Below are 14,607 nucleotides of genomic sequence, written 5' to 3'. Positions count from 1 at the left end.
GAAATTAAGTTTAATTCCGAATAAAAATTAGCATTTGGAATTAAGTGTTTACATGGTTGTTTTTCATCAGTTCAAAGCGGAATTAACTTTTACTCGGAATTAAACAGGAATTAAAACTCCCATGTAAACCAAGCGGCAACCTCTGGCGTTAAAAAGTGAAGCCGATGCGGAAGTGCATAAAACCACAGTTCCCCCTTCATCCACTAGGGGCTGGCTGCAAAACAGAGCAAATCCCCATAGACTCCCATGTTAAAAAGGCCAACTTCACGGCAGAAATAAACATGTTTACAGCATGGTTCAAAAATCCATTTTCGGTTTATAGGTCAGGTTTACCTTCATGACAACTGTGGGGGGGAGTGATTTTTTTTCCTAACTCGTCCGTTTTAAAGTAATTTAATCTCGAAGTTCTGCAAATCTAGGGGCGTGTCCTTTTGACTGACAGGTACCAATCTCTGGCTTCAAGTCAGAAGAACGTAGAAAAACCGCGTTTTTTAGCCGGTTAACAACGTGACATAGCTTTAGCCCGCTTACCTCCGTTAGCTGGTTAGCTCCTGTTATCTCTAGGTTAGCTCGGTTAGCTTTTAGCTACAGAAAACTCTGAGTTCGCCCTATGTCAATCATCCGCCATGACGCTCACGGCTGCCCTCTCAGCTCCACCTCTTTGCCCATATTTGTATTTTCCGGGCGAGACGACGCGCATGACGCTGCAAAGATGACAATGGTAGGAACCACCCACCGAGCTTCAATTCAGCTCTTCAGAAACCTACGGGTGACGTCATGGAGACTCTGTCCATCTCTTTATATACAGTCTATGATGTAAACGCACGGATTGACACATTACACCAGTGACTCTGAGGTTGCTACCCAAAAGAGTCCTGCCAAAACCCTTTTTGTTGGAGCAGTTTCAGACATCAGTGTAATATGTGGTAAAACGTGTGGTAAATAACTGTCTGAGCTAAAATATTCAATTTTCACATTTATCACAAAAAAGACCTAATCAATAACAAACATTCTATATGTATATATATATATATATATATATATATATACATATATATATATATATATATATTTAACTTTATTCAGTAATGACAGATGTTTGCCACTTTGAACTGAACTGAATCTAAATGTACTGGTCAAGCATACATTTTTTTAAGCACTGCATTATTTCAGGAGTTGAGGACATGGATCCACAATGGATAGGGATAATTCAGAATGGCATAGTTGTTAATAAGCTTCAATAATGTATGAAATGAACAGACCCGTGTAACTGTTTCTAGGTGATAATGTTTCTGCTTGACAAATAATGTCAACCTAACAATGGTCACTGTCAATCAGCAGCAACAAGAGTTGATATTCAATGTCTTCTTCCTCGGATTTAGTTTGTCAGCTGTCTATTCAGAGCATCATCAGCCATTTACCTGCATCTGATTGTTGATGGGATACAGATGGGAGCTGGAGCAAAGGAGGAAACAGACCTTATGTGAGATTAAAAAAGGACAACAACCCTGCAGGAGAACATATGAGCATCCTTTGCAAATGAAACACACTTCAACTACTTTGCAGATAAACAGAGAACTAAGGAGGAGGGAAGATTTAGCTATGCTGCAATTGTTTACTGAGGATACTGATAGTTTAGGTTCAGTGCTCTCAAATACAAATGTTGCATCTGTGAGGCCATGATTTGCACAGTAAGGGGTTCCTCTTTATAGGGCAGTTTATGCAAGACCTGCTGACAGAGTAAACACCTTAATTAAGTTCAACTCCAGTGCAATACAATAAAAAATACAGAACTGACATGGCTTGTGCATGAAACTATGCAGAGCTGACAATATTATAAAATGCCATTTATAGCTGAAATACACTTCCAATTTAGTTAAAGATTTACATGTCGTCAGACTGTGATGGAAGATGGCCAAACGTTTCAGTGAGGTTCACCAGTTATACAATAACAATTAAGCATAGTAGAACATACATTTTCTGCATGTATAAAAACAGACTCAGAATGGAGATCTACTCTGCTTTAAAGAGTCTGCTTTCACATTATAATGCTTTATTAGTCATTTGCATTGTCATAAATGTCAGTGTGCTTAAATGAAGCTACAAGGTCTCCAAAGTAAGCAACTAAAAGTAGATTTTACTGAATGACATGAAAGATACAGTTCAGGGGAAAAACGTTGAAGCCATTTCCACTTAAAGTGAAATATTAATTCCCTTGCAGAATCGTTTATGATACAGGCTACAAATTCTTATTTCACCTTGAAATACAACCCACCGTACTGGCTGCAGGCTATTTAGCATGTTCACAATGAGATGTAGTCATAATGCTAATACACAACTCGTGCATACAGCAGTTCATTAACGGATACTGGTAAACATACGCAAACTGCAAACACTAAGCAGGACGCCTCTCTGCATGTTGCTCATTACGATTCAAAGAAAAATATTACAGTTCTATTAAAGACAGTGGCTTAGACAGATGAGGCCATCTAATTTTTCTTACAGAATAGAAGCTATACATTACAATCACTGCTCATTCAACATTCTCTAAAGGAACTTGTCATCAGGTGATACACAACCTCCAATACTAACACTACACAAAACACAAACAGACATCACCGGAGTTAATCCAGTTTTTTTGCCCCCCAAAAAATCCTTTTTCATTTTTTTTTTCACATGAGATGGAGGTAGATGACTTATTTTCCATGTTCAATTTGTGCCCTTGTTTCACCTCCAGTCCCCTGATGATTATGATAAATCCTCATGGGGACAAGAATTGAGAGAATATTCAGAGAAAAATGACACATTTGTGACACTTGGACAGGGGTGTGTGGGGTGATCGTACCCTGAAGGCAATGTCATTTCATATGGAGCATGCATTCATGCTTGCTGTTCCTCACTGTTGCAGGAGAGGAGCAGAAATGATATCACAAAGATGGGTCATCTGTCAGATAGAATACATTAGGGAAATTGTCTTTGAGAAATGACACAGTTAGCCCAGCAGGATGACAGCAACGCTGCAGGCACAGTGTCTAATCCAGTATCTGGTCAGCTAAACGGTGTACCCTTTGACCTTGCCACTCATCTCTACACCTTCCAGGAGGATTGAGATCTGACAACATCATGACATCACCTCTTTTACCTGAATGCAAGCAGAGGAGGAGTCATCTCACGGAGGGGACAATTTTGCAGTGATAATCAAAGCTTTTCAACCCGGTAATAATAATTCATAGTGGCAGCCAGCAGAAATTGTAAGCTATGATTTGATGCTCTTACTGCTATTATAACCCTGATCTGTGCAGAAAACTACCAGCAACAACCATTACAAGAAACTTAACGGATAAAACCAAGACAACTGCCAGTAGTTATCACACTACGATCAAGCCTTCAGGCCATTATTACATTATTGGAGATGTATTGCTTATTACAAACACATTGTTTATGGTTCATAACTGCACAACAGAAACTCTAAAGAGCATCATTACCACATTAACTGTGCTTCAGAGAGATCACGGGTGCTTATTTTTAAACTCTAAAACATCTTTCTCATCACGTTTGTTATTTGAAAAACAGAGGAACACTGAAACTAAAGGCTAGCCGAATATGCTGACATTTTTTAAGAAAGTGATCCAGAATTTAAACTCAGCATTGAAATGGAAATGGTTTTTCTCTACCAACACACTCACTCCTTGGAAGAGGATTAATGTCTTTGGTCTGGTGTATATTTAGGAATAAGACTAAAGAGTTCAGCCATTGTAAAAGTCCTGCAAAGCTGCAACTGTTGTTAGGTGGTTGTGAATGAAATGTCAGAAACAATAAAGATCCAAAAGGCAATGAGCATCAAAAGTCAAATATAAGCCAATCCAACTAAAAGGCCAGGCTTGCTTGGGAAAAATAAAAGGGAAAAGTCAGTGGAACAAAAGCTCCAACGACCCCCAAATGATCATATGATACATTCAGATGTTTCACAAAAAAAAAATAAAAAACTGAATTACTAATAAAATCCTATATAAAAAGCATTAGATGATCAATACAATTCATCCTCTGGATAATACATTTCTTAACTAAATGCCCTATAGCTCTAAATTTTTCCAGTCTGCTCGGGGGATGAAGATGAGCTCCAGCATTCTAGCAAGTATGGTCAACAATAACAAATACATAATAAATAAAGTCAATGATACACTTTTGAAAGTATGATAGTAAGGCCACAGGCACTTTCAGCAGGACAAAAACAACAACTTTAATGTCATCTCAGGCTCAGTGTGTTTGAATTAGCTTTAAAACAGGGTTTTCCAAACCTGCCCACGTGTGCACTACTGAAAACACCCTCATCCACATAAAAACACAAGAACCTAATTAAAGCACTGACAGGAACAAACCAAACCATCTGACCATTTTTCCTGGGCTTCTGACAAACTGGAAAATCAACTCTTGTACACACAATATCTCCATCTTTCTGTCTTTTAAAACTCCATTTATCAGAAAACTGTTTTATTTTAGTGTAATAAAAATATAAAAAAAATCTCAACAGTGCTGTGGATTGAGTTATGAAGTGGGGGAAAATCAAATTGAAAAATCAAATATCTGGATTTCTTGTTTTGAAATTGATCTTTTTGTTGTTTTGTTTTTTTTTTAAAAATCCAAATTTTTGTCGTTTTTATTGTTCTTATTTATCGTTTTACTTGTCATCTTGGGCGTAATAGCAGCAGAATGATTATCTGGCTACTGTGATGTTTTGTCCTGAACTCAAATCAAGAAAAATGACAAGCAAAAAAAAAAGTTTTGTACATTTTTATTTTGTTTTTAATCTACAAAAATCATTGAGAATCGCAATTTAAACTGAATCGGCACCCAAAAAAAATCAGTATTGAATCGAAACTAAAGCATACTGTCACAGTCCTATTATAAAGCAGGATTAAATTGGCCCAACAAGATGAGACTGATTTCTTTTTCCTTCTTTTTTTTTTACCTGACAGAAAAAACAATCATCACTGGGTGAACTTCAGATCATGTTACATTTCATCTGAGTCCATCTGTTCTGCAGCAAGTTACCGGGTTAAACTCTGTTGTTAGCATCTCATAAATAGTCTTCAATAGCTTGGCCTTATTTTGAGTTAACCAACACTTTGACACTACATTTTTCCGTCATTTTTGATATATCAATTACATCCCAAACAACAGGAAAACATACACTGACAAGTTAATGCTCAGCTTATCCACATAAATACCCCACAGCTTTTCTGTACACCAAGGAATTAAACATCAGCTTCCACTTCCCAGGAGCTCAGAACAAAAGAGATGTTAATTCCCATTCATGCTATCACCCTCTCAACTGCACATGAGCTGCAGGGCTATTATTCCACAACGGATCCCTCCTTCGCTTGCACTACAACTTGTGGTCAGTCTCAGTCCACTTTATGTTTTCATGGACCATACACATTAAAACATTTACCAAACCTTGTTGGCAAGAGCATGCTTGCCTTAAATGAAAGCTTTCAAAGTGCACAAAGATATTGCTGTAACAGCAGTTTTGTGCCTCTCAGTGCCATCACAAGAAGCATGTTTGCACAAAGACCTTTCTAACAAGCAGAGCGATGACTTAAAATACCAGTAAGGCTCAGGTCAAGCAGGACAGAAGGCGACACAGGTCAGCTAAGGTTGACAATGAATTGAAAAGAATCTCAGTTGTAAATGATATCACTCCAACAGATGCCTCCAAGATAATCCGAGGTAGTCAATCAAAGATGATTCGTACACGCCCACACAGTCCAGAAACCGAGTCCTACCAGCTGTAACACTGCTGGCTCTGTGGAGACTTTAACAAACAAAAAACAGTCTGTTGTAGATTTAAAGGAAAATGGTCCACAATGAATTTATCTATTCCTGCACAATATAATGCTCAGTAATCTGAAATATGATCATTTGTGTGCAATCAAAACTCAAAGGAACGAAAAAAAAAATCCATTAAATAGTTGTACTTAAGAATCCTGTATAATACAATACAAGAACAGCTTTTTTCTACATTTCTCCTGGCTCTGAGCTCCTCCTGATACTAGCTGGTTACATGTGTGTGGCATGCATTTAACTGGTACAGGCCTATGCAAATTTCTTAAAACATACAGAGAGATTTTATCAATATAGATGTCTCCAGATTTTACTATTGTGCTTTTTTGGTTTTTTTCATGTGAATATTTTTGGATGATTCTCCAAAAACGTTTAATTTTGCATTATTTTCCAGCAGCTCACATCCAAAGCCATTCAGATAAAATATCACAGGAAAAGTTGGAAAATATTTAACCTGATTCCACATCTTTTGGAATTTTTGCTTGAAATATGACTGTTGATATTAGCGGCCAAAAAATCAAAGTAAAGAAAATAACAAAAACCAAACAGTTAATAGATAAATAGAAAGACATCAAATCTACAAATGGAAAAACCAAAAAGCTACAAGTCTTAATTTTCTTTTCTTTTTTTATACCTGTCATTTTCTAAAACAAACTGATTATCCAATCAAGCTAATAAAGGCAAAAAGAATATTCATAAAATGTATTTAACAAGATATCAAGTGATTCCCAGTGAAAGCAGTTAATAAATAGGGAGATATTTTGGGATATGTTCTGGCCAAAAAATGACAAATACTTAATTTTATTTGATAAGTCAACAAAAAAAAAAACAAAACAATGAAAAGCAGAAAACTCACAAGTAACAACCTGAAACCACCAAATATTGGGAGCCTTTTTTTTGCCCAGATTATGTCTAAAAACAACAAATGATCAAAATAATTGTATTAGTATTCTCCATTAGTATCCCTGAGTGGGCTGCAGACAGATCACCAGACTGGATAATGTCGTTTTTATCTGAGCAGTGAGATAAACACCCCAGTTACACTGTTTTTCATGTAAACACCATTCCCACTTTAATCAACATCACTGGAACATGCAACTCATAACTGGAAAACAAGGGTGCAATGTCTGCATGTTCACCTATTGGCTTTGATCTCCCCTCGCAGGTCTGACAGACCACCCACTCATGCAACACACACTGAAAACTTAATCCCGCTGGCTTCGCTGCACCTGTTTGTGTCCGGCCGTCACGTCGGATCAAATATAGCAGAAATGCTTTTGACAACAATACAAAAATGGGGTCAAGCTGAATAAAAGTCCAACCTATAACATAACTGTCACCTCAAAGTCACCTCCATCATAATCTTAAACAAAGAAGCAGTTCTCAGTGTTTTAGTTTCCAAATAATCAAGATTAACCCTGAAAAGATGGTTGTTGATTTATAAATGTCATACTGCACTCAGATATTTCATGCTATATTTTGCTGGCACAAACCAAACACAATTTAGATGAGCTTGAGCATTGCATTTTAGCCAAAATGTGCCATAAATGCACATTAAAGCCTTTTTTTGAGCATGTTCACAGCTGTGGCTCTATCTACCCTCCAAATGCAGCCTTAATAATCACGTGCTTATATGCGCTAAGCAATGTTACAATGCCGTTTGCTTACATAATAACAGAAATAATGCACTGTGAAGCAAGGCCATCAAGCCAGCAGCAATGGTGATGCAATATTATCTTGGGCCAGCTTGTTCTTCGCTAAAACAACAATGTTCAAACAAATGAGGTTCAGTTGTTTTAATCATGAATGAGTGACTTAAATATCACTTTTGAGCTCACTGAGAGCTGAGCTGTGCTCCACAATGCCCTTATTAGCAAGTGGAAACCTATAGAAACCCCCATGCTCAACATTTTAGCATAAAAATCAAGACAGGCATTGTTTATTACACATCAAACATTGTACTCCATCTTCCAAGAAATTGAACAACTCCTGTTAAATATATTTCCCTACCACTGTGAGTCTAATTAAAGGCAAGAAAGCAGGATACAGCCCTCTATTTGAGTTTGAAGTTAAAGTTCAAGAACCATTAGGTGATAAACACTGGATTCCAAGAGAGCATTCACTTCCCTCTAACACAATCAACCTTCCACTCCTTATGCAATGATTAAAATGAAGACACTATGACAAAGCGCTTACAGTTTACTGTGCCATTTGGTCTTGATAACATTATCTACACATACAAAGCAGCACTGTTCTGCTTCCACTTTGGGTGTGATGAAACATCCTTCATGTCTGATTGTTAACCAAAGTTCAGCTGTTTGACTGTGACTTTACCCTGGCACACACCTAGCATTCTTCACTTCAGTTGCAGCATAAACAGAAAACTATTGCATGTTTGACACAAATTTACACTTGCTTGCATGTGGATGATAAATAAAGCATTCAGTCAGCCAAACTGAATCTGCTTGTTCTATCCATCTTCACACTGGATTATCAAAAATTAGCCAAAACGTGGTATCAACAATCCAAAGGTTGATAATGTTTAAAACCATATATTTGCATTCTTCCTTAAATTAATTACTTGACTGATTTAACATAAAGGCTACCAATTATAAGCAAGTTTTTGACAAGCCTAAAATTCAATAAACATTGCTGTTATTAACATTGGGACAAGAAACTATGACAGATAAAGTATACCAACAGAAAAGTATCATAAAGAGGTAACGATCATCACTAATCACTGCCACGTATGCAGAGGCATTTGCATTTAAAGTGGTTGTTGAAAGACTTGCAAAGACAACATAAAACCCAAAACTTTCTTCTTTAAAGGATGTAGAGGAATATGGAGGCACCTATTTATGCCCGACACAGAAGACGGACAGTTTCCTCCTGCAAAAGTGCCAGCCCAACAGAACATAATGCTGTAGACGCCAAAACTTTCTTTACTGCCCTTGTTCCTTAATAGCTGCATGCTATTTGAACATACACACCTCCATTTGGTCACTAAGAACAAGAAAAGAGGGCGAGCAATGGCGTAGTGAAGGTGTAATTACCTCTGCCAAAGAGGTTATGTTTTCCCCGGTGTTTATCTGTTTGTTTGTGTTCAAGATAACTAAAAAAGTTATAGATGGATTTTGATTAAATTTTCAGGAGTTGTTGTAAATGTGAAAAGGAAGAACAGATGTAAGTTTGGTGGTGATCCAGATCACTGTTTGGACTATATGGGGAGAACTGTGGCCTTTGGCGGAGGTTGCTGCTCTCCAAGTGCCTCTCTAGTTTTAAGTGACATGGCTCAATCTTTGTGTGAGAAAGGAAAAACATCTGACATGCATTTCACCATGAATATGCCAAATATCCCTACCTTATACACCATCTGTGCTCAACTCGAAAATCTTGCCATTTTGACTTGACGTTGGTAAAAAAAACTTGATTTTGTCTCTAAGGGGTCTCACCCCACAATTTAACAAAGCAGTTCTTAGGTGGTTGGTAAGAAATGAAACCTATGTTTATGCTGGTATGTTACATGTCCACAGCAAAAATGTTCAGGCATACAGATATCTACTCACTGACTCAGAAGTTAAAGCTCACTCTTTGTCCCACTGTGTGAGGCTTATGCCCCAGTCAAATCAGAAATTATAAACCAGCCCAATTATCTGAGAAAGTCATGTTCATCAGAAATTCTGTCCAATACAACCTGTAAGGCCCAAATTTAACACCATCCCTTTATGTTGTTCAATGTAACAGGTTTGTCCCTTGGGATGCAGGGGTAGTTAGTGCACTGATTCTGAATACATTGTTGCCCTGAGAGGGCTGAGTGCGAACGCACAACTGGCAATAGGAAAATGGAAACTGGTTTATTTCAGCAAGTGTACCAGCATTTAAAAACCCTGTTAGCGTAAAAATAGCAGCCGACAAGAAAAGTTCTCCAACAGAACAACTAAGTCACCTGTTACTGTATGCATTACATGCATTTTCTTATGTATTTCACATATTCAAAATAAATTATGTTGCCTGAAATTTTCAGGCTGTTTAAAAAAAAAAAAAAAGAGCTCTGTGGACAATCATGCATTAACAGTATTAATTGAGTTCTCAGGTGATTCTCACACATTTAAAAAAACAAACAAAAGTTTGTCAGAGTAAGGAGTAGCCATAGCATAGACCAAAATGAGGTTATTAAGTACATGCTGTGACATAAGCAGATCCAGGTCACAGAGAGTAATTTGATGCACTCAGCAACATATGGACAAGTTTATATACGCCCAACAGAAGAAGTGCCAGGTTGTAAACAACACTGCAAGTTGCCATCTTAGTCTAAATTAAACTTTAGCCATCATTTGCATGATATGGCCAAATAGCATCCCACTAATTCTCACATATGAGGTCTGCAACACATGTTGCTGAACTCAACAACAGTTTTCTATAAGCTGAAAGCTTTGAATAATTAATCAGTGAGCCTTGTTGCTTCCCATGTTCACCACTTAGCAATTTGTAAGCATTTTGCTCACAGCTCTGTGCAACCAAACACCACAGAAGCCAGCATCACTTCAGGATAATCAACTAGCCGGCTGAGAGGAACCAACACACACACTGTAATACACTGCTGTGTCAGGTATCATGTGTCAGCTGTTCTGTCCCTGTCCAGGTATTACGCAGCGCCATTCCTGAGCATTCACTACATCGAGAAAATCACAGTGAATGAATAATTGAACATAATAACAGATTATTAGCAATAAATTATTAGCATATTGTTGCATCAAACGTAAAAATAAAAAATTTAAATGTGCAATCATAACTTTTGTCATATTTACTACATTTAAAATTTCATTTGATCTTAAATAAAAAGCCATAAGAGTATTTATTTACTGTTAAATATGACACAAAAGTAGAAAAACATCACAACTAGGAATCAGGAATCTGCTAATTATGGACTATTTGGGATAACAGGCTGAAATAATTGTAAGCTTCACAAATTTTACCATTATATTTGCAATCAATGAATTTTATCAGCAGTATTCCTTCCTGTCCAGATATAATAACATCAGAAATGGACATGTAGTAGAATATAAGTAGGAAAAACACTGAACTCTCTAGTCCATGAATGGAATGACATTTATGGACATAATCAAATGAAGGTTAAGTAAAGAGTAACTGTCCCACTAAAGGTTTAAAAACAAAGAAAATGATTATATTAATTTGTGTTAAATTATCTCATTTTGATTCAACCATCTGTTCCATCCCTGTCAGCCGCTTTGCATGTGCATGCACAGACATATGCAGCGCGAAGGTAAACCCCTCGTGCTCAAACTGGTTTCAAAGCAGCGTTGCGCATCAACAGACTGTCACCGCTGACGCCAGCATGCAAATAAATCTCTGGGTGCAAGGCAGCACACAAAACAACACTGTGGTGTGAATGAGCAAATGTCTTACCTGTATAACCTGCAACCCAGCCCCAAGAAGACACCATGGCCAGCAACCATTTGAACATGACTCCTTCGATGTGCCAGAAAGTGGAGCTGTCCCATATTCTCAGTGGCTGAAGCAGCAGAAGGTATAAGCAGTAGGATGGGATGGCTACACAGTTGTTGAAGAACATAAATGTGAAACGGAGCACAGATCTGAGGAGAATCCAGCCCAGTTTTCTGGCCCCGTCCAAAAGCTGTGCCATCCTGATACACACCGTCTGCAACAGGAGCACAGTTAAGTGTTTCACCTTGTTTGACAAATGACAGAAAGTGTGTGCACATACTGCATCTGATGTCTTATGCTGATTTTGATTTCCATGAGGAATATCCAGGTCCTTTTTCCTTGAAAATCATGAATATTGCATAATAATAATAAAAAAAAAAAAGAAAAGGCATCCTTTCCTGGCCAGTCTTCCTTGTTTGCAATAGAAAACCTCATGAGATAAAGGAACGATGGGAAAGGCTGCTGACCTCACGTATACCTACATCAAATTATTATATAAAAAAAATAAATAACTGCAGCACTTTGAATGCTGTAGAAAAACAAGCATTCAAGCTTTCTCCTCTAGCATTTAGACAATTCAAACAGCTCTTATCATGTCTGCCACTTACACACTTCCAGGTCATTTCATGCAGGAACCTTTTTAAGCAAGAAGACCATGCAAAAGAACCCCCTGCAGGTCGATCTGAAGTGGTGGGCAGTCTCTGCTCAGACCAATGAACCCGACTGAGTATGAGCACATTGTTGAATTTCATATAAACATACAACGTAATGTAAATATTGCCAGCTGTTTTGTTTGATACCTAATGATAATACACGTATTATCCAATATTTTTCTGATCTAAGCCTCTCAAACATTGCCATAAGGGACCAAATGATCCACAACTATAGCAAAAATTAAATATCCTATAATCATCTCGTTGCCCTTCAGGTTTACCTGTTATCACCTGCAATTTATATTGGTATAACAAACTTTATGTTAAGCATACAACATGCTGCTTGTTTCACCGATGCTTCATAACAGTCTTATGTCATATCTAATCTCAGGCACTAAACTACTACATTATATCCTTTCATCATAATAATCTTTCATCATATTTTACCTAAACAAGATTTAACAAGTGAGAGTTTTACCTGTTATGGAGAACATATACATACTTATCCATTTGCACTGTGTATCTAAATGAAAGATCGACTTCTTTAATTCCCAGTTTGACAAGTTATGTAAATACTAAGGTACTACCACATTAGGATACAGCTATCGAGACATTTAGCAGCTGCAAATCTTTCGGAAGTCACAGAATCTCATGGGACACAATGTGATGTTTCACCGCTAACCGGCTGAGGATGAGGCTATTTCACGGCATTTATATGCAACACACGCTTAGAGGACGTTATGCTCTGACTATTATACAATAAAATGTATTTCAAACTATGCTTATTTGTTATTCGTGTTTGTCCACTACATGGCTGCCAAGCCATAACCGTACTATACGCTAAGACAGGACCTTAAAAGGACCATCATTCGCCGGGGACATAGTCGAGTTGTCCCCGACATGCTAGCTAGCAGTGAGTTAGCATAACGGGAACAGAAATGACAGCCTGTGGATGTCTGATTTCCTGCTAAATGCAGTGACATAAATAAAAGAAGCCTTTTAAAAGGATAACTTGTTCGGCATTTTAAGAAACACGACCAAACGCTGCATGTCAAAGCGTAATATCTGTGTGGCTGAAGCAGAGTGTAGTCCCACCCTACAGTTTAGTAGCAAAAGTCTAGTAGCTCATGTTACTCACCCAATAATTGTCACTGAAGCATCCAAGGACAGCCGGAGGTATTACTAATTGGTGAAGACAGATAAATTGTGTCACGTGTAACTAACCTAGATGGTTGAGCTAGTAAATTTTTTGCTCGTCGGCATGTTAGGTCTCTTAAATCTGTGGACTGGGAGGTAATGGTGTTATAATGTTACAGTAAATCCTGTGGAATAAATCTGCACTTGCACCCATTTAGCTCTCCAGGTCTATCCGGGCACAGTGAATTCCCGGCGGCGCCGTTAGCTCGCTAGCTGGCTAGCAAGCAGCTCCGCTTGAACGTCGCTGGCTCCATCTCAGTCCGAGACAACCGGGATAAATCCTTCCATGCATCATCATCATCATCACCGTCAACTCAGCTAGCTCCTGAGCTTCTCCCATGAACAGTACGGCAGAGACGGTGTTTCGGCGGGCCTGAGCTTAACGCTGCTTGGTACACAGCTGCGACGCAAGGCAAACACGTGAAACGAGAATAAATAGGAGAAACAGCTAATTGTGTTTTTCGAGGGCGGTAGAGCCCGTTATCTTCTCAAGATCTCGATCCACATAGCGGCAATGTACACAAAGGATCAACACAGCAGAGCCGGAAATGAGTCCTGCTGATTTTTCAAAATAATTTGTAATTTCTGTATATTCCGAAGTGTCTGGATTTATCCATAAAAACATGTGAAGAAAGTCTGTTAATGGTTTCTGTTGTGTAAATCAGTGCGTTTAAACTCTTCATATATATTTAATACATAACAGCAAAGAAATTGTATTCCAAAACAAGTTTGTACTTTTATTTTCCAGCACATTAAAAAGAAGGAAATCTTAAATTGCATGCATGTAAAAAAAATAAAAATAAAAATCAAGTTTTAAAAGGAAAAAAAAACTGACCTTAGCTATTTCAGATAAATAAAATTGCTTGACTGAATTGTTATTCAAAGAGAGAAACCTTCAAACAAAATTATTTGCTTTAAATAGATGCTGATATTTAGTTAAGAAAATTCCAGCCCAAATCTTTTTGTTTGTTTAGGTTTTTACATTTTATTTTGCTTACCTGACCCCTGAGCTCGTTGCAGGTTAGCTTCTGGTGTCGGAGTGCGTGATCTCCTCCTCGTCAGGAGTTGATATTTATTGTGCGTGTAAAAATTAAAATGTTTCTTCAAGTTTGTGATATTTTGCCTTTCTTTACACGGATAAGTCCTTTTCTCTTAACATGATGACAGCATAGTTGCTGGGACTTACCACTGAAAACGCAATGCATGTAAATATGTATTATATATGGAAACAAACCTAATGGTGCACAGCTTTATTGGGTTTATACTGTAAGCCGCTTTTCTTTTGAAGCTGCATAGCTTCTTCATTGTTTTGGAAAACAACAAATTATTATGGTTTGCTAAGATGATGTACAGTGCATCTTTAGGCTTACAGTAAGTGAAATAAACAAAAAAACAAACAAACCAAAAGTTACTTGTTAATTGTTCAATTTGATTTTACAGGAGTCTG

At 37.6% G+C, this 14,607-nt stretch overlaps 1 protein-coding gene across 1 annotated transcript in view; it reads right to left on the bottom strand.

Annotated features, from left to right (window-relative positions):
- Positions 1–13,513, bottom strand: part of lpgat1 (lysophosphatidylglycerol acyltransferase 1) — a 47,441-nt gene extending 33,928 nt beyond the window's left edge. The window contains exons 1-2 of the mRNA XM_079255022.1: positions 13,102–13,513; positions 11,272–11,524 (exon numbers count right to left, since the gene is read on the bottom strand). Coding sequence (XP_079111148.1) covers positions 11,272–11,509 — 238 coding nt within the window. The 5' untranslated portion in view covers positions 11,510–11,524; positions 13,102–13,513. The remainder of the gene's footprint in view (positions 1–11,271; positions 11,525–13,101) is intronic.
- Positions 13,514–14,607: the final 1,094 nt, after the last annotated feature.

This window comes from Telmatherina bonti (assembly GCF_933228915.1).
Source record: "Telmatherina bonti genome assembly, chromosome: 16".
In the NCBI taxonomy this organism is placed as follows: Eukaryota; Metazoa; Chordata; class Actinopteri; order Atheriniformes; family Telmatherinidae; genus Telmatherina; species Telmatherina bonti.
This window is presented reverse-complemented; position numbering and strand designations above follow the sequence as displayed.